The 26,346-nt window shown below is 41.5% G+C and overlaps 1 protein-coding gene across 2 annotated transcripts in view; it reads left to right on the top strand.

The window, feature by feature from the left end:
• Positions 1–6,601: 6,601 nt before the first annotated feature.
• USP24 (ubiquitin specific peptidase 24) overlaps positions 6,602–26,346 on the top strand; it is a 149,515-nt gene continuing 129,770 nt past the window's right edge. For both annotated transcript variants that reach the window (XM_060022669.2, XM_060022660.2), the window contains exon 1: positions 6,602–6,934. In XM_060022669.2, coding sequence (XP_059878652.1) covers positions 6,611–6,934 — 324 coding nt within the window. In that variant the 5' untranslated portion in view covers positions 6,602–6,610. The remainder of the gene's footprint in view (positions 6,935–26,346) is intronic.

Raw genomic sequence — 26,346 nt, 5'->3', positions numbered from 1 at the left:
GCAACAGGGCAAGGCTCTTCCTCCTCATGGAATATACAAAATACTAACCTCTTCCTAGTCTTGGAAAATCTCCTTCTCTGTCAGGGTCTGCTCCTTTTACTCCCTACCTTGAAGTACTTTTATCCATCTTCTTTCATTCTATGGGATTTCTGCTCCCATCAATGAAAGATCTGCTTATTTAAGACCATCCCTCTTACTGAGAACAACCAGACAAGTCAGGCAGAATAGAAAAAATATCTATTTAAAGGCACTGGGAAGTTTCCAAGTGAGAACTTGAAGGGCCAAATCCCAAAGAGAACGGAAGTTCAGAGAGGCGAACGTGATGAGTGAGTCCATCATTCGGCACTGCTTTTCCCTTTCATGCACTTGCTGATTCTTAATCATCAATCAAGAAGCTGAGAAGCTGAGGAGAGCTTTGGGCAGTCTTACAGAACTGAGATGACAAAAATTGGAGATCAAGGGCCACTAAAGAGGAAGGGTTTGGATAAACACCCCAGGCTTTCATTTAGTATGGTAATCTGTTACACTGGTGGCTCCTGCAATGAAACACATCTTCCAATATTTACGCCTTGGGGTGGGTCTCTTCACATTGGCTCTGGGCTTGGTCACGTGATTTGTCTTCATCAATAGTACATCAGGAAAAGTGACACAAACATAGATGTGATAAGCACTTGCTCACTAGGGTTCTCATTTTTGAAATTCTCCCTCTTAGAACCCAGCATAAGGAAGTCCAGGTTATCCCAATGGAGAAATAGGCCATGTGGAGAAGCCCTGAAGGATGGGACATAATATGGAGGGAGGGGTCATGTGGAAGAGCAAAAAAATGCCCCAGCCAAGCTCTCAGGTGAATGGAACTTTATGAGTGATCCCAGCCAACACCAAATGGAGCAGAAGAACAATCCAGTCAACTCAGAGAATTATGAGAAATGATTAGTCATTGATGTTTAAAGCCACAAGTGTTGTGGTGTTTTGGGATACAACAATATATAACCAAAACAGCTGGGAACCCTAAAGTATGCTAGGAGTAAAGGTGGTCCAAAAGTAAACCAGCCCTCACAAAGATTGATGTCTGGCTTCCAAAAAACTTAATCCTTTATTAGATTACTTTGTTTATCATTCCTACTCCCAGTTACCTGCCAGAAGATAAAGTAAATCCACTTGTAAGGAAGATAACATCATCTAGAACCTAAGGTCATCTATGTAGTTTTTAAACAATATATAATCTATAAAATTTAATGCCCAGAAAAAAGATTTTAATTATGCTTACAAAAACATAAGAATTGATTGGTAATCAAGAGAAAAATCAGACAATAGAAATGGACCCACAGAAGTGCAGATATGGGAGCTATCAGACACTGACTATAAAACAGCTGTAATTAATATGTTAAAGAAATTAAGATAAAGAATTTCAGAAAAATGTGAAAGGCATAAGAATTAAAGTGAATTATGAATTTAAACATACAATAACTGAAAATTAAGAACTCAATAGATAGACTTAGCAGATAAGATGTAGCTGAAGAGAGAATGTGTGAACCAGAGGAAAGGACAGAAAAAAAAATCTAGACTGAAGCACAGAGACAAAAGAATAAAAAATATAAAAACAAGCATAGGAGACAGAAATGGTTCAGTGAAAAGAGCCTCACATTTATTTAATTGAAGTCGCAGGAGGAGAGAGAGAATGAAACAGAAGTAATATAAAGAAGCAATAGCCAAGAATCTTCCAAGCTGTGAAAGATCTCAAGCCACATATTCAAGAATCTCTGCAAACTCCATTGAAAACAAGTACAAATAAAACCATCCATAGACATATCACAGTTAAACTGCCAGAAACCAAGAACAAAAAGACAAATATTGTAGATTGGATAAGAAAACAACTCAACTCTTTCATTTCAAAGGTTACCTAGGAAGGCTAACAGATCTTGTCTCCTAAATGGATTCTCTACTTTCACTCTTCTTCTCTTCCATACCATTCTCTACACTGCAGTTAGGTTGATCTTTTTTTAAAATTTAAATAACATCCATCACCTCTATCCTCTATACAAAAGACTCAGTGGTTTCCCATTCCTTCAGAATAAAGTTCAAAGTTTAAAAGGCCTTCTCAGATCTGGTGTCTGTCTAGGTTTCTAGATTCCTTTCTCATTGCTACCTCTCTAGAACTCTGCACTCCAGCCACACTCCACTGACATTTTTTTTTTTTTTTTCAGTACGCGGGCCTCTCACTGTTGTGACGCGCAGGCTCAGCGGCCATGGCTCACGGGCCCAGCCACTCCGCGGCATGTGGGATCTTCCCAGACCGGGGCACGAACCCGTGTCCCCTGCATCGGCAGGCAGACTCTCAACCACTGCGCCACCAGGGAAGCCCCATCATATTATTGTTTAACACTTACTTTGGAAAACTTTCCAGATTTCCTAGATTTGGTAATTTATGCCCATAGGAGACAAGAAATTTGCTCCTTACTTCCTGAAATTCCCCTGTCAAAGCACCTATCACACTTTTTGATAACTGCTTATTTTTCTATCTCCCTTTAAAGCCTTTAAAGTTCTAAAGGGGCAGAAACTATGCATGTTTTGCTCACAGTTGTCTCCCTAGTCCTCAGCCTGCCTCAAAATAGACACTTAATAAATGTTTTTTAAATTACTTATTATTATTAGAAACCCCTCATATCTTATCTTCAAGACAGTCCATTAACTAATCTCCAAAATTTACAAGCAGCTCATGCAGCACAATATCAAAAACACAAACAACTCAATCCAAAAATGGGCAGAAGATCTAAATAGACATTTCTCCAAAGAAGATATACAGACTGCCAACAAACACATGATGCTCAACATCACCAATCATTAGAGAAATGCAAATCAAAACTACAATGAGGTGTCACCTCACACCAGTCAGAATGGCCATCATCAAAAAATCTAGAAACAATAAATGCTGGAGAGGGTGTGGAGAAAAGGGAACCCTTTTGCACTGTTGGTGGGAACGTAAATTGATACAGCCACTATGGAGAACAGTATGGAGGTTCCTTATAAAACTAAAAATAGAACTACCATATGACCCAGCAATCTCACTACTGGGCATATACCCTGAGAAAACCGTAATTCAAAAAGAGTCATGCACTACAATGTTCATTGCAGCACTATTTACAATAGCCAGGACATGGAAGCAACCTAAGTGTCCATTGACAGATGAATGGATAAAGAAGATGTGGCACATATATACAATGCAATATTACTCAGCAATAAAAAGAAACGAAATTGAGTTATTTGTAGTGAGGTGGATGGACCTAGAAAGTAAGTCAGAAAGAGAAAAGCAAATACTGTATGCTAACACATATATATGGAATCTAAAAGAAAAGAAAAAATGGTTATGAAGAACCTAGGGGCAGGAGAGGAATAAAGATGCAGATGTAGAGAATGGACTTGAGGACACAGGGAGGGGGAGGGGTAAGCTGGGACAAAGTGAGAGAGTGGCATGGACTTATATATTCAGCCAAATGTAAAATAGGTAGCTAGTGGGAAGCAGCTGCAGAGCACAGGGAGGTCAGCTCTGTGCTTTGTGACCACCTAGAGGAGTGGGATAGAGAGGGTGAAAGGGAGACGCAAGAGGGAGGAGATATGGGGATATATGTATATGTATAGCTGATTCACTTTGTTATAAAGCAGAAACTAACACACCATTGTAAAGCAATTATACTCTGATAAAGATGTTAAAAAAATAAAAACTTAATAGATAAAAAAAAAGTCCATTATACCTCTCTTCTAGACCAAGCTATTTCTTTTTCTTCTAAAAGCTTCTAAATAAGGATAAATGTGAAATAAATATTTATTTTGGGGGGGTCCTTTAACATTTTCAAGATTCTACTGCAATACAAATAAAAATGTAAGTGAAGGTATGAATATTCATACCACAGTCCCCTCTCCTGCTATCCCAATTCAACAGAGTTTAAAGTGCTCACTTGCTTTCTTACATGCAAAAAAGTGTGATTATACTACTCACATCCTCAAATGACACTTTGGCTTTTCAGTCACTCCAGGATCTGGTTCAAAAATGGCCTTCCTTTTTTTGTGTAGCGTTCTGTGGCTCCTTTCCAGTTTTTATCACAGACTTTGTTTTTCTCTGCTTCCTCTTCTCAACTCAGCACAGTTTCCTCTGTCACGTTCTATAAACCTGCCACTGTTGATGAGTCTTTTTATGTGCCATCTGAATCGGTCGGCCCCGTCTCATTACCTCTTGAGTTCTATTTTGAATTTCAGTGGCAAACAATTTTTTCTCTATCTGCTACTTTCTCTTCCCTTATAACTGATTTCTTAATTTGGTCACTGAATTAACTCTTTAAACACAGCACAAAATTGAATGTCATCACTTTGCCATCATCAAATTTTGTCTACTTTGTTTAGAGTTGCATCACCAGTGCCAAGAACAGTACCTGGCACCTGACAAATACTAAGAACATATTTGTTGAAAAAATTAAATACCTTGGCAGGTACTCTATGACAGGTTGCTTGGGTTGATTTAGATTACTTTTGTTCTTCATATGCCACAGATAAATATCTAAAATGTCATTGAGTACCTAGAAGTGGATAACACTTAATAAAATTTTATTTTAATATACACATTGTGACCTGATCCAATTATAGGCATTCTTCTTTAGCAGGTTCTTTTTTGTTGTTGTTCAGAAATGTAAGAAGAGAAGAGTTTTGTTATTTTCATTAACAAATTACGAGACTTTACTTCCTTTGCATATTAGTCCTAGTCTTTGGTCTATAATCTGGTCTTTAATCAATACAACAAATACAGTTACTTCATTTAAATGTAAACAGCAGTGATAAATTCACCCTGTAAATCAAATTGCTGGTGTTTATAAATGTATGTAGCAAGTACTAGACAAGAAGGGCTCATGGTCCAGGGAAAAGGATGCTAATAGAGAAAGTGCAGAGGAAATTTCTGGGTACTGTCCCTAATTTAAATTTGGGGTAAAGGGGGATTTTAGTGAGTGCCCGGTTGGCAACAGGAGGGATTTGACGGTATGAAAAAGGTTAGATGGTGGACTTCAATGTTCAGGAAGAAACCAGGGTAAGGGTAATAGGAGATGAAGTGAGATATGGAAAAAGCATCAGGATCTTGGGAGAGGGTGGGGAAAGAACTTGGGAGAAGCAAGAATAAAAGGAAATTGAAGGCGGGAAATACCAAGGACCAGGGCTTAGATGGTAGTCAGTGGACTAAAGATACGGCCCCTGCGCGCTAATGCTAAAAGTAGAAAGAGAAAGCAAAGAAAGCAGGCCTTTGAGGGGGAAGAGGAATGCTCAAAGGGGGAAACCAACAGGGGTGCGGTCCCTTCCCCCAAAGGGCATAAAAAAGAGGGAGGGCAGTCCTTCCTCAAGAGGCAGAACAAAGACGGAACCCTGAGCCAAAGGGTGCAGTAGAATGTGGGTGGGTGGATGAGCATCAGGAGGGAAGCAGAGGTCCAAGGTGTTCGAATGAGTCAGAGGCTGAAAAAGGGTGATGCAGTCAGGAGTTTTTGGAGGTTTTCACAGACAGCACTGGGATTTGGAGTTCCGGTTGTAAAAATATGTTTCGGACTCTCAGGGGATTTTTGCATGAGTTTGATAGAGTCCAGTCAGGTTGGCTGGGGGTAGGTGGTGGTCAGTCAATGCTGGAAGGAAAATTCAAGGAGGGCTGGGAATTCACTTCAGCCAGTTTAGGGTGATTTCAGCGAAAGTTGGAGGGATTTAGGTCAAGAGTATGTGGGGGGTGCATTTCAGCCCGGGTGGGTTGGTTTGCCTGCTTTGGGCATGAATTTAAGTGGGTGCTGAAGGGTATGTCAGGCAGCGTGGCTGGAGGATTTCCTTCAGGACCGTGGTGCAAGTCAGGCCAGGTGTGGGGTGGGTTACAGTAGCCGCCGAGCGCACTGCGTTTAGGCTGGGGCGCAGTCCGGGCCGCGCCGGGGCGAGCAAGTCCGGGAGCTGGAGTCCGGCGGGGACTCCGGCGAGGTTCGGGGGGAACCGCCGTCAGCGCCCGGCAGGATCGCCAGCTCGGGTACTTCGGCGACGTTCCGCGCAGCGCGTTGCACTTTGCTCCCGCCCCTCCCGCGGGAACCTGTTGCTGGAGGAATGGGCGGGCGGCCGCGGCGACGGCGAAGAACCCTCCCTCGCCTCCGCCTGGCCCTTACGGCGTCCCTTTCACCGTAGAGACGCTCCGCGGCGCAGCCCCTTCCTCACCGCCTCTATTAAAAAAAGAAAGAAGGAAAGAAAGAAAAATCACCCCCCAACCCTCACCCGTGACCGGCGGGCCCCGCGGCCTCTCGTGCGGCTTCCGGGAGCGGAGGCGCGGCCCCGCGGGCCGGAGGAGGCGGAGGCGGAGGAGGAGGCCAACATGGCGGCGCGCAGGGCTGGGCCGGGCCGCCGCAGCGCCTGAGCCCTCCACCGCCGTCGGTCGGCTCGGGGCGCCCACCCCCGCGCCCACCCTGGCCCGGCAGCCGCGGAGCGCGCAGCGTAGGAGTGCAGGGGCCCGCCCGGGCGCGGGGACGGCGCGGAGGCAGCGCCGCGCGGCCCGCCAGGCCCCGGACCCGCAGCTTCGCAGCCCGCCGGCTGGCGCGGCCCGGAGGCCCGAGCCATGGAATCGGAGGAGGAGCAGCACATGACCACGCTGCTGTGCATGGGCTTCTCGGACCCTGCCACCATCCGCAAGGCCCTGCGCCTGGCCAAGAACGACATCAACGAGGCCGTGGCGCTGCTTACCAACGAGCGGCCGGGCCTCGACTACGGCGGCTACGAGCCCATGGACAGCGGCGGCGGCCCCAGCCCCGGGCCCGGCGGGGTCTCGCGGGGCGACGGCGGCGGTGACGGCGGCGGCGGAGGCCCTTCCCGCGGCAGCAGCACCGGAGGCGGCGGCGGCTTCGACCCCCCGCCCGCCTACCACGAGGTGGTGGACGCCGAGGTGAGGAGGGGCGACCCATGACCCCCGCGGGAGAGGCCAGCGGGCTGGAGTTCCCTGGGGAGGGGACACACCCCACTGGGCTTGGAGTGCGGAGGGCTTGTGAGACGGGGGAGGCACGGAGAGAGGGGAAATGGAACACCGGGCTCGTCGGGATGGAGGTCACCGGACTGGGGTCAAGTGGGGAGAAGGGTCCATGGGGAGGGGCTGAATGGGAATAAGGGCTGCAGGACAGGGCTGCGCGGCAGCGTGAGTAGGGGGTCTCTGGGCTTTGAGCTGAGCTCACTAACGAGGCAGGCCCGGGTCGGGGATGGGGAGAAGGGCCCAAGGCTGGCATCCGAGGTGGGGAGAGCCAGACACATTGACCTGGAGTGTGTGATGGGGAGGACGCTTGTATCAGGGGGTGAGAAATGGGGTCCTAGGAGATTAGGCGAGGGCCCGAGATTTCGCGGCCCAGGGTTTCAGTGAAGGAGTGGGGAGGCACCAGGTTCAGTCAGAGAAAAAGTGGGATGGGCCAGCCAGAGTAGCGGCTTTGCTAGGGTCAGGAATGAGGTTAGGAATGGGGTTTGGGTTTTAGCCAAGGACCAGAAAGAGAGGAGATTGGTCAGGGTCTAAAATGAAGAGGGACTGGGCAGAGGCCAGGAATGACAAGAATTGATAGGAAGTGGGGAAGGGGCTCAGCTGCAATAAAGTCTGGGGGGGGGGCGTCGTTGATAAGGTTAGATATTAAAGCCACGGGGATTAGACTGAGAGAGGTTAGAGATGAGAGGCCAGGGCAGGAGTCAAAGCTGAGGAGGGGCTAGGCAGTGATGGGACTGGAGTTGGAGGATGAAGCTGGGACCAAGTCTGGGTAAGCAGAGTACTGGTCAGCTGTTAAGTCAGAAATGAGGGAAAGCTAGACTGGAGAAAGGGATTGGAGCAATACTTAGGGTGCTGTGTAGAGGGACAGGGACAGGGTGGGAGATAAGGGGACTGGAGAAGTCTGTTAAGGAGAAAGAGGGCCGTCTAGGCGAATGGCTTTGGTCAGAAATCTCAAATCTGGGTGGAGACGATTCCTTTTTGTTTTAGTTAGGGATGTGAGCAAAGAACATGGGGGGAGAAAACAGACTTTACCTGATTTTTTAAAAAGCATCAACCAGAAGCAACAGTGCTTGTGAATAATTACTTTGCAGAAAAATGGCAGCTCCTGGTAGGAGTTTTGGTCAGATTCACTGCTTGGTACATTTCAAGGGTCCAGTAGAGCGGGTTGGCCTACTCTAGTGGTTTGGGTTTTTTAGTAGAGATGTGAATTTGGAAAATTCTTAATGAAGCTAAGCCTCCTGATAGAATTTTTTCCTAAATAATCTTCTATCCTTTCAGTTATATTCTTTTGCAGCAGTTTCTTGGGCTGAAGTATTTTGGGAAAGAAGGTGGCACTTCAAAAAGCCAGATTTCTTCGCAAGATCTCTTTGGTTTCCAGACTTCCACACACTTGGTTGATTGCCCTCTGTTACCTAGTAACTCAGCTAGATCATTGACTAGTATATGGCAGTAAAGGTTGTAATTAGTCCTAGTCTGGGGAAAAATTCCCATATATTTAAATGTACCTAAGTCACTTTAAGAAATGAGCTTCTCTTTGCAAGTCCCCATCACTCCTCTCCTTGTTCCTTCTAGTTTTTTTGTTTTTGTTTTTGTTTTTATAAATTTATTTATTTATTTTTGGCTGCGTTTGGTCTTCATTGCTGCGCGCCGGCCTTCTCTAGTTGCGGTGAGCGGGGGCTACTCTTTGTTGCCGTGCGTGGGCTTCTCATTGCGGTGGCTTCTCTTGCTGCAGAGCACGGGCTCTAGGCATGCGGGCTTCAGTAGTTGTGGCACATGTGCTCAGTAGTTGTGGCTCACGGGCTCTAGAGCGCAGGCTCAGTAGTTGTGGTACACGGGCTTAGTTGTTCCCCAGCATATGGGATCTTCCTGGACCAGGGATCGAACCGGTGTCCCCTGCATTGGCAGGAGGATTCTTAACCACTGCACCACCAAGGAAGCCCCCTTCCTTCTAGTTTTGACCCAGTTTTGAAATCAAGAAGAAAGTCATTGCTTATTCTGAAGATGCTTGTATGGCCCTACATAGTTCAGTGTATCCTCATTTTGTGAAAAATTTTACTCTTTTTTTCTTTCGTCACACCTTTTAATTTCCTAGAATTGCAAAATCAAAATAAATTATAATGCTTGGTGGTACTTTAACATTAGTTGTACTGCCTGTACATTTAAATACTAAGAATTGGGACTGGCTTCTTTGCACATGAATGACAGGCTGAGGAGTTTGCTTTAATGTAAAATCCAGAGAATCTATGACTTTCTGAAGAATCCTGTCAAGTTTTCATTTCCTCTTGACCTGTGGATTTGGCTGCACCATTTAATTTTGAAAGTTCACTAGGGGCTGGTTACTGAGGCTGCTTTACCTGGAAGAGTATTGGCAAGGATACAGGGAGACACTTTCCTGGCACACAGGAGCCTGGTGAGAATGTTTAACCCCATTTTTGCCTCTGTAGTTTTACAAATCTTCTTGCATGCCACCTGTGCACCTTGTTGGTCATCCTTGCTGTAGACAGTGGGAACCTGAGGCATTTGATCTTGGGAAATAGGGAGAAGTGCTAAACATTGTTGAGCATCTACAGTGTGTCAGGCACTATGTTAGGTGTTTTATACATTTTATTTAATCCCCAGTGAGATAGCTAATAAGATCACCATTTCAGAGCTGTGCTTGGCTAGTGGCAAAGTCTGGATTTGAACCTGTTCTCTCTGACTTCAGACAGTGTGCTTTTCATTCTGCTCAACTCATGGTTTTAGGATTGAATTCATTTTAAGATAAGGAAAAATAAAGAGGGAAAGAGTCAAGTTTGGAGGCTCTTGTACAAGTCTAGGAATGATGTGGCTGGCAATTGCTGAATCAAGGCATTAGGAATAGGATAATGGGTAGAATGAAAGGAGAATCATCGATTTTTAAAGCAGAAGACTTTAGAAATTAATGATTAGTTTGGCTCCCTTGTTTTACAAGTGCAACCTTGCAGGCCCCAAAGGGGAAGTGACGTCTCCCCATAGAGCTAGTTAATGGAAGAGATGGGACTAGACCCCAGGCCCATGCACTGCAAGTCCAGTGTACTTTCTCCCTACCAGCGGCCTGCCTTTCAAATGAAAAGGGGACAGGACACAGTAATGGGTTGAAGCAAAGGGAAGTATAATAAACAGTGTGAAGATTGCCAGCTCTTGTGTAATCTACTTGTTTTATTTCTAAAAAATTAGTACCTTGTTTGAAAATATATAAATTTCTATTTGCCCCATAGGAAATTTCAGTTTCAGTGTCCTCTTAAAAACGTTTGGGAATATACGGATTAAAATCTAATTGTTAAAAAAGAAAAATGATTACATTTATTTTATATTTGTCATTTGGGGACAGGAATGATCCTCTTATTTGGTAAATATTTGATGCCTTCCAGGTCCTGGGGCTGGGAATAGAGTGCTGAACAGAACGTGAAGGTTACATTCTGGTGGATCTTAGTGCAAGCCACTCATTTTGCAAGAAATGACTTCCCACGGTCATGTAGTTAGGTAAACCAGTTTAGTAATTTGGGCACATGCTATAATTAGTATTTGGTTTAGAAATTAAAATTTGGAAAGTAAAAGGCGTTAACTTCTGGTTCAGTAGCAGCAAGGAGAAGGCAGATAAAAAAGACCCAGATATCTAGCAGAACACATAAAACTGCACAGAAAGCCACTTTTTAAATATCCTCCAGTGAAGTAAAGGTATCGCTTTGCAGAAAGTTGTGTTTGGTTGTTATTAGTATTGCTGGATGTAGACGTATATGTAATTCTTGGTCTCTGGGCCTGGACGGGACTTTGAAAAGTTATCCAGTTTTGATTTTGAATAGTATTACTTCAAACTCTTTCCACGGCAGGTAGGAGTCTGTTCTATTATTAGAGAGTGATATCTCACAGCTGCTCTAAATATCCAGATGTTTAACACCCCCACTGTCAGAATTCTTCAGTGTTTCTTATATGGCTGTCAACCCCCCTGGCCACTACTCAGGGCATGCCCCCTGGTTCTGCCCTCCACAGAGCTGGGAGAGAGTTGGTCCCTTAAGAATTGTGATCCTGTCCGGAGAGTTAGTAGAATTTAGAACCAGAAACCGTTGTAGGCACCTTTTAAAATTTAACAGTTGTGAAATATACCTTATTTGTTATTAAGTCTCCTTCTTTTGTCTTTAGAAAATACAAAAATGGAATTTTTAGAAATAAATTTATTTATTTATTTATGGCTGTGTTGGATCTTCATTGCTACACGCAGGCTTTCTCTAGTTGTGGCGAGTGGGGCTACTCTTCGTTGTGGTGCGTGGGCTTCTCATTGTGGTGGCGTCTCTTGTTGCAGAGCACGGGCTTCAGTAGTTGTGGCTTGCGGGCTCTAGAGCACAGGCTCAGTAGTTGTGGTGTATGTGCTTAGCTGCTCCATGGCATGTGGGATCTTCCCAGACCAGGGATCGAACCCATGGCCCTTGCATTGGCAGGCAGATTCTTAATCACTGTGCCACCAGGGAAGTCCCTAAAATGGAATGTTTTTGCAAGGAGATTTTAATTAACAGCTAGAAATACCTTCCTCATTGTCTAGTTCTGTGATAATTAATATTCCTAGAAGTGACATTTAATGCTGTGATCTCACCAATATTGTGAACTGCTTGTTTTGTTCCTGTTGTATTGTGGATAGTCTTTCTGGAAGTATTTTGTCAGGCGTGTTTGCAAGATTTCATTGCTACTTTGTTAAGAGCCCCAAAGTTGGTCCTGCTAGAGTATATATAAATCACATTACTTTGTAACTCTAATTCATTTCTGCCTCCTTTTTTCCTTTTGGTATTAAGTGGGTAGTTATACATGAATTAAAGTTATAATACATTATATATACAATATATAATATGTTATATGATATATTAAGGTTTATATTAAAATTCATGCCCCTTTTTCCCTAAAATACACAATCCTAGCTCATTTGATATAGAGTAAATATCAAATAAGTAAATTTTAGTTATTATTTGTGATTTGAATACATGACTCGTGGTTTCTGATTTACTGTGATTTGTTAAATTAGAAAAAGTGGAATCTATTTAAAAGTTTTAGAGTTAAAAAATAATTCCAAAAATCAGTTGAAAGTAAATGAAAAATAGGGAATCTGAAAGATTAATTTTGAAATAAGAATTTCTTTATAATCTAGTATATATGTATCTCCTTTGCGAATGAAGCTTATGAGTTCATCTGACAGTTGGTTCTCACCTTGTAATTACCTGGCCATTTGCTATTAGAATGAATGTAATTTGGCATGAAGGAAGTACCTCTTGTGTGTCAGTGAGTGTGTATTCTAGTGAAATCATAGTAGGTAGTGACAGCTTTATACAACATAATAATGCTGTTAGCTTAAAATTTGAAACCAATTACAATATTAGAAAAGTAAATGTTGTAATGTTTTAACAATTTGAGGAAAGAGTTTCAACTGTAATACGACCCAAATAGCAGACATTGGTGTACTATACATCTTTGTACTTACTGCTCAAATATCATATAATATTGATTTTATTTAATTTGAGTGCAAACATGAAAAATTTTTACTTTTAATAGAACTATTATATTTAGAAAGATTTAGTTCAGTAATACTTTTCATGTCTGGAGTTCAGTTTTCCAGGAAATTTTTCTTATTTGGAACACTAGAGAGAAGTAAGAAGTAAAATACATAAGATTAAACCATTTCAAAACAGCCCCATACATTTAATGCACTCAAGATCATGGATTTCATTCATTTGTGTTCTAGCTTGTTTTTTAAAAAACATAGTTCAAGTAAGTTTTAATATTAGATTTCCTATCACATTAGAAGTGTTTTGTAGTAGTCCAAACGTGAGGGGATGAGCTGTTGGAGGCAAATGCATTTGACGGTAGTGAGAAGTGACAAGTAGCCCAGGGGTAAAGAAGGGGACAGGAAACTTTAAAAACAAAGCAGGCTCACCCGTTTGTATAGGGCGATGTGAAACAGCTTTATGTGCTACATGCCCCTGAGAGGCTGTTTTTACTGATGCCATGCTCAAGAAAAGGTTACAGTATGTTCTGTTTAAGAAAGGTCAGGAATGTGTAATACACTTTACCAAGGTTTTCATTTAAAAAAAAATGGAAGAAGAAGAAAGTTGGACACATTAAAGAAATAAGCTTTCAGGTACCTGGAAAATTCAGATACGAGGGACATTTCAGCCTGAGACTTCTACATTGTGGAGGCATTGCTATGTAGGTTGTGCTTCATTTTCAAGAGTAGATTTTTTTTTAATTAATTTATTTTTGCTGTTTTGCATCTTCATTTCTGTGCGAGAGCTTTCTCTAGTTGTGGCAAGTGGGGGCCACTCTTCATTGCGGTGCGCGGGCCTCTCACTATCGCGGCCTCTCTTGTTGCGGAGCACAGGCTCCAGACTCGCAGGCTCAGTAGTTGTGGCTTACGGGCCTAGTTGCTCCGCGGCATGTGGGATCCTCCCAGACCAGGGCTCGAACCCGTGTCCCCTGAATTAGCAGTCAGACTCTCAACCACTGTGCCACCAGGGAAGCCCCTAGAGTAGATGTTTTTTTCTCGCCTTCCTTCTAGGGAGTTTTAGTTTCTTTTTTAAGTTTGTATTTCTCATTCTCATTGTTATCATAGGAATTTTTATTATTCAGTGTTAAAATATTTTTCAGTCACAGTTGAGTTGTAAAATTTTTTTGTTAAGCTCATGTTAGTAGTAGGTGACAGTAGATTTGGTTTATTTTTATTTGTTCTGAAGAAAAGAGCTAACACAATTAAGTTGATATTTCATTCTGATAATCTTTCCAGAAATTGAAATGCTTTAGCCATGAAGCAGAGGTGTGTGGAATCTTTTTCTAGAGCTAAGTTGAAGATTTTATTTTTCTTCTTAGAAATAAGTAATACCCTAGGTGCCCACCAAAGTCTTTTCACTTAAGTTCTAGCACACAGTTCTCTTTCCTGTAGTGTCTTAGTCAGTTATGTGCATTGTAAAATTCAATTGACAGCATTTGATTTGCTTTCACTTAGGTTTAAGATGTTTATGTTAGAAATACTTTATTAAAAAAAAGTAAATATGATACATTCTTTATCAGTAGGCTTCCAAAATGGTTTCTGAAATTAAAATCTTTTCCAGAAAGATTTGTTGGTCAGACATTCTGTTGCCAAGGCTTTTCAACTTCTGCTTTGTGTTCTTTTAGAATCTAGCTTTTCATAAACAGGTCAGCATTTTTTGGCTTTTTTTCCCTCTTTCCATTTCTCTTATATTGGCAATTTTTGTTGAAAATTGAATTGCTTTGTGAAACATAGTTAGAAGCCTACAGTGTAGCATTTTGGTAGCAATTTAAAATAAATTTCAGATCCTAAAAAATATGAAGGTATTCCCTACTGCCCATGGCAACACCATCTGTCAATTTTTTAATTTATTCTAGACTCCTTACTCTCTCTTCTTATCAAATAGCCTGTTAATTCTAACCCTAAACATCTCTCCTGCCCCTTTTGTCTATTTCCTCTGTTACTGCTTTGGTTTTATTCATGTGCTTTTCTTACTGTTTCTCTGTGCCACTCACTGGTGCCAGAATGATCTTTGTAAAATGCAAATTTTAGTTATGGGATAACCTCGCTTAAAAATGTTTGGTGGGGCTTCTCTGCTGGCGCAGTGGTTGAGAGTCCACCTGCTGATGCAGGGGACACGGGTTCGTGCCCCAGTCCGGGAGGATCCTACATGCCGCGGAGCGGCTAGGCCCGTGAGCCATGGCCGCTGAGCCTGCGCGTCCGGAGCCTGTGCTCTGCAATGGGAGAGGCCACAACAGTGAGAGGCCCGCGTACCGCAAAAAAAAAAAAAAAATGTTTGGTGGTTCCTTATTTCCTGTAGGTAAGATCTAAACTTTCTTTCAAGGTCTCCATACTTATCCATCCCATCTTACCTCCTGTGTTCCAGTGCCATGCTCTCCCTTGCAGTTCAGGGGCCATCTGTTCCCTCACTCTCACCCCCGAACCCCAATATCCATCTGCCTGGCTAACATGGATTCATTCTTCAAGATTACCTCAAATGCCATTCCTCCTCAAAGCACACTTGTCTCACACGGCCACATTCTCCCACTGCATTCTGTATGTACACCAAGTAAAGCAGTGATGATGTTTTAGTTAATAAAGAGATGTGTGTACATATATGTATCTGTTTCCATTGGACTTGAGGAGCAGGATTATTTCTTTCTCTCTCTGTGTCCTAGGACCCCTGGCTCACAGAGTTTGATTGGATAGATAACTGAATGAATGGATGGAAAGAACACCTTAAGTGAAATAAAAAGTCAAATGGTATTTGAAAGAGTATTGAACCAGGAACTTGGGAGACTGTACATTTCTCTTCAGGGTTCTGTTGATTGCCAACTATAGTATTGGGCAAGTCAGTTTGCCTCTCTGAGCCTCAGTTTCCTCACCTATGAAATGGGCACTAGATCTGTGGTTAAATTTTTTCATTCTTTCACCTCTTTAAGAAATTTAAAGCTATGAGGCCTTTCAGAAAACAGCACATATAAATATACACACTTGGTTTTTTAAATAAACTGGTGCTAAAACACTAATGCTATTATTTTTGGGTGATAGGACATACAGGTAATTCTTTCTTTTTTCTGAATTTTGAAAAGTATATAAACTTTATTAAATGAAGATGAACCAAAACCATTAAAAATAAAAATAGCTTAAAAAAATAGACTAAAGTATTTCATGATTCTTAGGAAAATTTTGCCTAGACTCCAAAATTATTTTAAAACTTTGCTACTGAGGAAAATTAAATATAGAAAGATTTAATTCGTGTTTTATCTAACTGAAATACAGAAAAAAGTATACTACTTCCTAACATATAATTGTGAACATTTTTTAAAAATCTAGATTTTATATTTGATTATCTACTTATTAGATAGGTTCTAATTAGTCCTAGTTGTAAGAAAACTGGCTTGGAAGATGTGGTTCAGCAGGACTTTGCAATTTTGAGTCACGTCTTGAGCTTTAACGGAGCTTCTGTTTAGTTGCTTTTCCTGCCTTTCTCCTTTTCTTCATGCCGCACCCCCCCCCCCCTTGCCTAATATCTCAGAGCATTTTGCCTTGTTGACTGTTTTTAGGACTTTTCTTATCTATGACTCCGGTGTGTTTTGATTGGCCTTTAGGTTACCTGCCAGCATTTAAAGACTATCCAAGATCTGTGACTGTGTTTTGGAAACAGCTGTCTTTAGAGCACAGTTTTTCTGTTTTGTTTTGTTTTGCTTTGCCAAAGGGATGGAATAGAGATGCACACCTGGCCAACAAGGCCTTCACTTGTCACCTCTCTTTTCTGTGACCTGTAACACTGTTACTCATGATTGTTGGGCTGTTGCTGGGCTCCAGACTCAATCTTATCTGCTGTTTTCAAGACACATTCCACTCACTTGACTTTTTCTGTCATTTGCATACCTTAATGTACTCTTTCATGTGTATTTACACATTTATTTTTAAGAGGGTGAGACTGCTATTTCCAGTATTTTTATTAAATGGAAAATAAAGAGTTCTCAAGAAAAACTCTAGATTTACGTTAAATAATGATACAAATCAAATTCCAATGATAAAAACAGGCATTACACCAAAAATGTCAGAGCAGCCAGACAGTTAATAGCCCATTTAACAAAACACTTAAACATACCTTCATTCAGTAGGTTTTTATTGAGCATTGACTGTGTGCTAGGCACTGAGCTAGACGCTGGGAATACAGTGGTGAACCAATCACACATAGTTCCTTCTGTGTTCCAGTTTCAAGGCTGGTGGATTTCTTATGCTTTGTGTCCAATAGATTATAATGTTATAATTCAGAAAATTAAGGCCTTGAAGAGTTGTGGGTTAAGTGTGAAGAGATTAGATCTATCAAAAGCATTTGCGTAGTGCCTCAAGAATTTTTTTGTGATGTAATTTGATCTATAGTGGTATCCATTGCCAGGAAAGCAAGTGATACTGTTTTTTCAAGTGATATTTCTTTAGTGCCATGGAATGTACAGAATTTGTATTTATTTACTTGTTGAATGTTTAATATTAGTAGGTTAATGATTCTTTCAACTAGTATCTCTTTTAAGAATGATGCTAATTATTTCAACTAAGTGTCATTACTTTTTGTCCTAAAATCATGAATATGTATTTTTTTCCCAGAAAAGAGAAATTGCCCTAGGAATGGGTCTTTTTTAGGCTAAAAATCTCTTATGATTGTTGATAATACCCTCCAAAAAGGATGTTTTAAAGCTGGAGGAATGTTGTTGATTTTAGAAAGACTTAACGATGGTGGCAGTAACAGTAACTCTAAATGAAAAACCTGTCTGCTATTAATAACGTTAGGAATCCTTAGTTTATTATCAATATTGTGTGTGTGTAGTTTTATGTTGGAGTGGACTGTCTTTACTAAAATACTGTAATACTTTTAAAATGTTAGTCATTTTCATTTTGTAAGATTTCCTTCTCATGGTGTCTGCTTCATTTGAAATGTTTTGGTGAGTTACAGTAGCAACAGATCATTCTGTATTTCACAAGTTTATATATCATATTTGTTTTTGAGAAAATGTCAGTTGTCTATTAAGCAATCAGTATTCTTGGTGTTGAAGTTCCACCAGGCAAAAAATGTTTGTGTAATATAACATTTGTACCATAAAAAACAATTGGTTCATGATATGTGTACATATATACTGACATCTGTAGAGAATAACAAGCGAGTCCTGTTTGCTTTTTATTACTTTGAGGTTTTTATGCTTGGAGTATAAAACAGGTCTGTGGTAAAAGAATTCCAAGCATTTGTTAAGGAAGATCAAAGACCAGAATCAATGCTGAGTTACCTTGGATTCACCCAGTTCACAGTGGTTATAATACAGGAGAGAAATATCAAGAATACCTTACACGTCATAAAACAGAAAAATCATCTGTAGAACTGAGAATATTTCCTGTCCTCTCCTCTCCCTATTCCAGCAAACAATACTAAAAGTTGTAAATTTAAGGATTAAAATTGAAGATTTGTTTCAAAGCTGGAAGGGACCATTGGGATCTTTATGTATCTTTTTTTTTTTTTTTTTTTGCGGTACGCGGGCCTCTCGCTGCTGTGGTCTCTCCTGTTGTGGAGCACAGGCTCTGGACACACTGGCTCAGCGGCCATGGCTCACGGGCCCAGCCGCTCCGCGGCATGTGGGATCCTCCCGGACCGGGGCACGAACCCGTGTGCCGTGCATCGACAGGCAGACTCTCAACCACTGCGCCACCAGGGAAGCCCCCATTGGGATCTTTAAATCTCGTCGGTTTAGGGATGAGGACCTCGACTCTTGGATCATTAGCAAAGTCAGGAAGGGAACTAGCCTTCTCCTTCTCAAGAAGTGTTTTGTATAGTTTACCACACTGTCTTTCTGACATGAGGAAGTCTTTTACTGTAGATTATCTTTAGTATATCCTTCCTCATAAACTTGCTGTATTTTAGTCATCATTATTTCCTTTGTTAGATACTAGTTTCAGTTAAGGGGGCAAAGGTGACATTTGATTCATTTTTTTCCCCCTTGAAGGTGTTTATCTTGTTTACCTTGCTTTCTCATTCAGCACTTTCTAATGTCAGCAGCTGTTGACAAGTGTATAAAGGGTGGTGAGGGTTGAGGAGGGGAAGGTTGAACAAGTGCTGTCATTTGTGAAGGTGCTGTGTCCGTCTGTCTACTTAGCATCCTTGTAAACCTGACAAGGATTAGTGACCCCCTGCCTGAGTCTATCCATAGTTGCACATGGGTACTGGGTATTTAAAAATAAGCTTAATAGTCAGTATATAAATCTTTTGAAATAATATATGCCTAATTTGTATATCTTTTACTTTCTTAAAACTGCCTTTTTTGTTCTCTACGTATCAATTGTAGGTTTGAAATCAAACATTTTGAATGATACCTTGGAAAGGTATTAATACTCTAAAAACATGACACTTGCCTTAGTTATATATTTTAATGAATACAGAAATAAAACAGCATGTGTTGATTAACTCTTAGAAGATACATTAAAAGAAAAAATCAGCCTTAAAATATGCCAGGTTCTGGGGCTTCCCTGGTGGCACAGTCCGATGCAGGGGACATGGGTTCGTGCTCCGGTCCGGGAAGATCCCACATGCCGCGGAGCGGCTAGGCCCGTGAGCCATGGCCGCTGAGCCTGCGCATCTGGAGCCTGTGCTCCGCAATGGGAGAGGCCACAATAGTGAGAGGCCCGTGTACCGCAAAAAAAAAAAAAGAATACAAATAACAAACTCTGGTGAGGATGTGGAGAAAAGGGAACCCTCGTACACTGTTGATGGGAATGTAAATTGGTGCAGCCACTGTGGAAAATAGTATGGAGGTTTCTCAAAAAACTAAAAATAGAACTACCATATGACCCAACAATTCCACTCCTGGGTATATATCTGAAAAAAACAAAACACTAATTTGGAAAGATACATGCATCCCAGTGTTGATAGCAACATTACTTACAATTGCCAAGGTATGGAAGCAACCTGAGTGTCCATCAACACATGAATGGATAAAGAAGATGTGGTATATATATACACAAAGGGATACTACTTAGCCGTAAAAAAGAATGAAATTTTGCCAATTGCGGCAACATGGATAGACTTGGAGGGCATTATGCTAAGTGAACTAAGTCAGACAGAGAAAGACAAATACTGTATGATATCACTGATATGTGGAATCCAAAAAATACAACAAACTAATGAATATAACAAAAAAGAAGTAGACTCACAGAAAAAATAGAGAGCAAACTAGTGGTTACCAGTGAGGAGAGGAGACGGGGGAGGGGCAATATAGGGGTAGGGAATTAAGAGGTACAAACTATTAGGTATAAAATAAGCTACAAGGATAATATTGTACAACATGGAGAATATAGCAGATACTTTATAATAACTATAAATGGAATATAGCCTTTTAAAAATCATGTAGGGACTTCCCTGGTGGCACAGTGGTTAAGAATCCCCCTGCTAATGCAGGGGACATGGGTTCGAGCCCTGGTCCGGGAAGATCCCACATGCCATGGAGCAGCTAAGCCCGTGTGCCACAACTACTGAGCCCCAACTACTGAGCCCGAGTGCTGCAACTACTGAAGCCCGTGAGCGTAGAGCCCATGCTCTGCAATAAGAGAAGCTACCGCAATGAAAAGTCCACACATTGCAACGAAGAGTAGCCCCCGCTCACCACAACTAGAGAAAGCCCGCGGGCAGCAATGAAAACCCAACGCAGCCAAAAAAAAAAAAAAGAATCATGTAATAAAGTATTAGGCCATATATTAAGCACTTCAAATGCATCATTGAGTTGAAAAAAACTGCAGGATTGAATCAAAAATTATGCATTGCATTTGGTTATCATATCCCTTTAATGTAAATTCTAGAATAGTCTTTACATCTCTTTAGTCTTTTGATACTGACATTTTTGAAAGTAACCCAGTTCTCATATTGTATTTTTAAAAGATTTTATAATTGAATCATTTTAAATGCACAGGAAAGTTTTATCATTGTCTATTAAGGTAATAAGGAAAACTGAACAAAAATATTAACTTCTTTCATGACATAACTTGCTCCTCTTTAATAAGACTGCACTTTCAATCACCTTTATTCTGATCTTTTATAGAATTTTAGCACTTTTAGAACCAAAGAGGGGTCTTAAACCTATAGGTAAACATTTTCATTTTATAGATGAAACTAAAATATGAAGTTATCAAGTCTTATCTAAAACAGTGGTTCCCAACCGGGGGCGATTTTGCCCCTGGAGACATTTGGTAATGTCTGGAGACCTTTTTGGTTGTCACAACTAGAGGGGTACTACTGGCACCTAGTGGGTAGAGGCCAGCGATGCTGCCAAACATTTCACAATGCACAGAACAGCCCCCCTCAACAAAGAATTATCCAGTCAAAAATGTCAGTAGTGCTGAGGATAAGAAACCCTGGTCTAAAATCATACAGCTAGTGCTGGGCTTAAATCCATGTGTCTTTTTTTTTTTTCTTCCTTTTTTGCGGTACGCGGGCCTCTCACTGCTGTGGCCTCTCCCGTTGTGGAGCACAGGCTCCGGACGCGCAGGCTCAGGGGCCATAGCTCACGGGCCTAGCCACTCTGCGGCATGTGGGATCCTCCCAGACTGGGGCACGAACCCGTGTCCCGTGCATCGGCAGGCAGACTCTCAACCACTGCACCACCAGGGAAGTAAATCCATGTGTCCTGACCCTCAGTTCTGTGTTCTTTCCACACACAAAACATACAATGCCTGACTTTCGCTCCCTTTCATTCTCCCTGCCTTCATCCTCCGTTTCTTCACTTTGAACCTTTTTTGTTAAGCCTAATGAACTTCTTGATGCCTGTAAGGATTAAGATGAATTAGAGCATATTGCTAGAAGAAGATGGAGTATCTTTCTAAAAGAGAAATATAAAAGTGCTTTCAGTGGAGTTTTGTTCCTGTAGGTAAAAATGTATGCAAAATAACCTTTTAAAAGCAGTTTGGATAACCGTAACAGCTCTTTACTTTGTTTATATGATGTTTGAGTTTACAGAGCATTCTCACATACATTATCTTATTTAGTACTCGCAAAACCCCTTTGTAGTTATAAGCAAACAAATGTCAGTGTCCTTTTCAAAAGTGAGGAAATGAAGGGTCAAGGAAAATAATATATCCCATCGAACTGTGGTCAGGTAGGCATTAGTTAAAGTTACATGGAGCAAGATTTCAGTTGAACTTTTATCTGTGCTAAAAAGGAACAGGCAGTCTCAAAATGTCATAGGCTCCTGGTTCCTAGACCTGTTCAGGCAGAAGCTCTGGGATATTTCCGGGGATGTGGAAGGGATTTAGGTATCACCAAAGGTTTAGCCACTGGCGGTAGAGTGGACAGTTAGACACAGCTTGTTCAGTAACACAATCCAATTAGTGCACCAAACCTGTGAATAGATCAAGTTTAATACAACGCAGTATTTGTTGTTATGGAGATAGAAGAAAGTGCTTTAAGTATGCCACACTCTCTCTTTGGTGGCAGACTCACACATACAGTCCTGTAGGCCTAGAATCCCTTCCCCTTCTCTTTCATTTCCTAAGGATTTATTAGGTGCTTAACATTCATTCATTCATCCACCAAATATCTACTGAGCACGTACTCTGTATCAAGGACTGTTGGAGATAGTGCAGCAGACAAAACAAAAACTCTGCCCTGGTGGAGCTTATATTCTGCCTGAAGGAAGACCGACAGCAAACAAATAAGTCAAATGGAGAATGATGAGTGCTATAGAAAAAAATTAAGCAGGGAATGGGGCAGAGAGCATGCTGGACTAGGGGGTAGGTGTCACAGGGCTGCTTTTTAAAATGAGGTTCAGAGGTGGAGAGGGCAGCTCCTCACCAGAGCCTTGTAGGCAACTGAAATGGCCTTTTTGTCAGAATGAGGAAGGCAAGCGTTGAGGGTTCTGAACAGGGAGGTAATGTGATCTTATGGGAAAGATCCAGTTTGTTTTTGGATGTGTTTATTTAAGATGCCTATTAAATACGCTAGTGGAGATGTCAGACAGGGAGTTGGATAGATGCCTGGAGCCTAGGGAAGAGGTCCATGCTGGATCTAAACTGTGAGCGCCTTCAGCTCGGAGATGGTATTGAAGACCATTAGCCTGTGCATTCTCAGCAGGGCCAACAGCACTCCAAAGGGCCAAAAATTGTTTCCTGAGGGGTGAAGAAAATCTTAGATATTACAGTGGTTGGCTCCAAAGCTCAACCCTAGCCAACACAGTCTTATTCTTTAGTATTTAATAAATGGAGATGGGATGATTGAGGAAAAAAAAATGTTTAAAAGGCTCCTCGAAGGTGTGATCATGAAAACAAGGTTGAGAAACACTGCGCTAGATGTGACTCCGTGAGATCGCCAAGGGAATGTGTGTGTGTCTGAAGTAAAGAAGAGTTCTGAGGACTGGGTTCCCCGGTACTGCAGTGTTTGGGGACTGAGGTGACAAGGAGGAACCAGCAGAGGAGAGCGAGGAGTGGCTAGTGAAGAGAGAGGAGCCAGGCAGGGGCTTTGTCCTGGAAGCCACATGGAGGAGGTGTTTCGGGGCCATGGGTCCCGCAGCTGAGTTAAAGGTTGCTGGTGGGCGGGGTCAGGTGAGGACTGAGCATTACCCTGTGCTCGAGGCTGAAGAAGCTGGATGCTTACTTAGGTCTCAGCCTAAATGTCATTTCATTTGTAGGATACCTTTGACCATGGTAGGCTGGGTCCCCTTCTTATTCTTTTTTTTTTTTCTTTTTTTTTAAATTGTGTGTGGTGAAAAACACAAAACATAAAATCTACCATCTTAGCCATTTTCGAGGATACAGTTCAGTAGTGTTACGTATAGTTACCTTTTGTGAAACAGATCTCCAGAACTTTTTCATCTGGTAAAACTGAAATTCTGTACTCATTAAACTACAGTTCCCCTTTTATCCCCTACCCCCAGCTCCTGGTAACCACCATTCTTTCTGTTTCTATGAATTTGACTACTTCAGATACCTCATAAGTGGAATAGCACAGCGTCTTCAAGGTTCATTCACGTTGTAGCATATGACAGGATTTTCTTCCTTTTTAAGGCTGAATAACATTCCATGGTTTCCCCTTCTTACACACTTGCATAATACTGTTAGTGTAACAAGCTCCTTACAAGAAATTATAATCTCTTATTTAATTGTCTTTTCTGATAGACAGTGTATCTCAAAGCTTCAAAGACAGAATGTGTTTGTCTTATCCATTGATGTATTCACAGCTTCTGGATAATACTGAATGGGAATTCAGTATAAAAACAGAAGACAGAATACTTTACATTGCTTGGAGGAATCTTGAAAAATTTGTTAAAGAGATGATACTTGAACTGATTTTAAAGACTGTCTTAGTCTATTCAGGGTAATATAATAAAATACCACAGAATGGGTGGCTTATAAACAACAGAAATTAACTTCTCATAGTTCTGTAGGCTGGGAAGTCCAGGATCAAGGTGCTGGCAGATTTGGTGTCTGTTGAGGACCTGCTTCCAGGTTCATAGACGGCTGTCTTCTTGCTCTAACCTCACATGGTGGAAGGAAGGGACAAGGGGGTGCTCTGTGGTCTCTTTGATAAGAGCAGAGCTCTGATGACTTGCTCACTTCCCAAAGGCCCCACCTTCAAATACTGTCATAGCAGGGACTGTGTTTTGGCATATGAACTTTGTGGGGACACAAACATTCAGTCTGTAGCAAAGGCAAAGTGCTAATTTATTGGGTTGAAAAAGAGCATTTTAAGCATTCTAGGCAGAGGAAAGAACATAGAGGTAGCATGGTTTCACAACAAGGCCTGTGTCCTCAGGGGTCTGAGGAGTTTGGTGTGGTTAGAGCAGAAGGGTTTGGGAAAGTGGCAGATGAGGATCTCTTTGTAGGCTGTGGTCAGGTGGTAAAGAGCTTTGCATGCCAGTGCTGGAGACTTGCTTTTACTTTCTAGGCACTTACTGGCAGCTGGGAGCTAAAGGAAGTTTCTGAGCAAGTAAGTGATGGGATCAGATTCCTGTTTTTGGTTTGGTTTAGTTTTTGTTTTGTAAAGAAAGATCACTGTGGCATTTTGGAGCGGACACAAGAGTGGGGATAGAATGGTGGCAGGAACAGCAGTCATTTATGCGTGTCGGCTGCAGTCTAAGCAACGTGCAGCGAGGGCCTTAATTAACGGGGTGGTCGAGGGCCTTAGTTAAGGGGGTGGACGGCTAGGAGAGACTATTGAGAAGAAATTTCTGAGGTAGAATCACTGTGGTATGGTGACTGACTGGTTGGGAAGATGACACAAAGTTTCAGAGATTAGGGATAGTAGAAAAGAAACAAATGTGAAGCAGAAGAACACTGAGTTCTTTGCAGAGGTTGAAGAGTCTGACAGGGATATAGAAACACTCATCTGAAGCTTGAAGAGAGGTCTGGGCTACGGGGTATGATGTGCCTGTTTGCTGTGGTTGGCCCCTCTACGTGGATGTTGTCCTATTTGCGTAATAATCCTGCAAACCAGGCACTGTTCTCTATTTTTTGTTGAGAAAACTATGGCACATAGGGAAGTTCAGAAGCTTATTCAAGGTCATACATCAAGCAAGTGGTGGTGACAGAATCAACATTTAGATCTGTCATTTGGGAATATATAGTAAAGGAAATTTCAACAAAATTAAGAATAAAAGGTACTTGCTTCTCCTAGAAAACCCCTTATCTAGAACTTCAGGAATATCAGTGAATTAAGAAATACAAGTGCTTTGGGAGAAAAAGAGTTGATAATCAATCCTCTCTTACCTTCTCAACTCTTGGTTTAGGGGACATTATATAAATTTTTTGTTTGGTTGTTTTTTTAATAACAAACAATTTACTTCCATTCTGGAGTGGTGATTTTAGGGACTGTGTCATCCTACCAGTTTTAGGAGGAATTGGAATACCTCCAGGGGTGCTTAATCTAGAACCTGAGATTTGGAGAAACTTGACTTGAATTCTCATCCCATTCTGAATCCATGAATGACTATTAGCATTAGGCAAGAGACCATGAGAAATGTGATTTGAGTAACTTGTCTTATTTGAGCCTCAGTTTTGCCCATCTAAAAAAGAAAGATGACAGTTCTTGCCTCATGGGGTTGGGCACCATTCCTGACACAAAGTAGCTAAGTACTCAGTAGATATGTTCTTCTTTTGCCTCTCACTTATTTTTCTCTGCAGATATCTAAATCCCCTTTTACCATCTCTCTCCTTTTTCCTGCTGTTTATTAAAACTGAAGGTCCACCTTCAGCTACCAATTTTTTTGTTCCTGAGATCAATGATCTGTAAGTCTCAGACCTCAAATCTAAATGGAAGGGTAAATCCTATGTGTAAGATACCACCTTTGAATTCGAAGACAACAATTTCTCATGAAAACCTTGTTTCTATATAGTGAATAAACACCAAGGGTTATGAAAGAAGGGGCCATGAGAAATGTCAACTTTTGTAGAAAAATTAAATTCTCTGCGACTTATAACATGGGATGAAAATGAATTCCAAGAAAACAACTTGGCAACAGACTTGAGACACAGTGTATTAGTGACTTGGGGACTGCCTGCACTTGTCCATCATCTCTTTTTTCAGTAAGCAGTATTTTAGGAATCATTTTATCTAGTCTGAAATAACAGAAGGCATATTAGATCTGCATGTAACTATCTCTGAATTGCTTGAAAAATATTAAATAAATAAGACTGACAATCTCAAGATCTCAAGTTTCATTAGAAAGTTGTAAGTTAGTGACTTGGAATCAAAATGTTCATGTTTTCGTGTTTTTCCTTAAGCACTTGACATACATGGTGCTAATGGTTTGTTTTAGGTAATAGACAAATGCAT

Source organism: Delphinus delphis, chromosome 1 (genome assembly GCF_949987515.2).
Source record: "Delphinus delphis chromosome 1, mDelDel1.2, whole genome shotgun sequence".
NCBI lineage: Eukaryota > Metazoa > Chordata > Mammalia > Artiodactyla > Delphinidae > Delphinus > Delphinus delphis.
The sequence above is the reverse complement of the archived record's forward strand: the minus strand, read 5'-3'. Positions and strand labels throughout refer to the sequence as shown.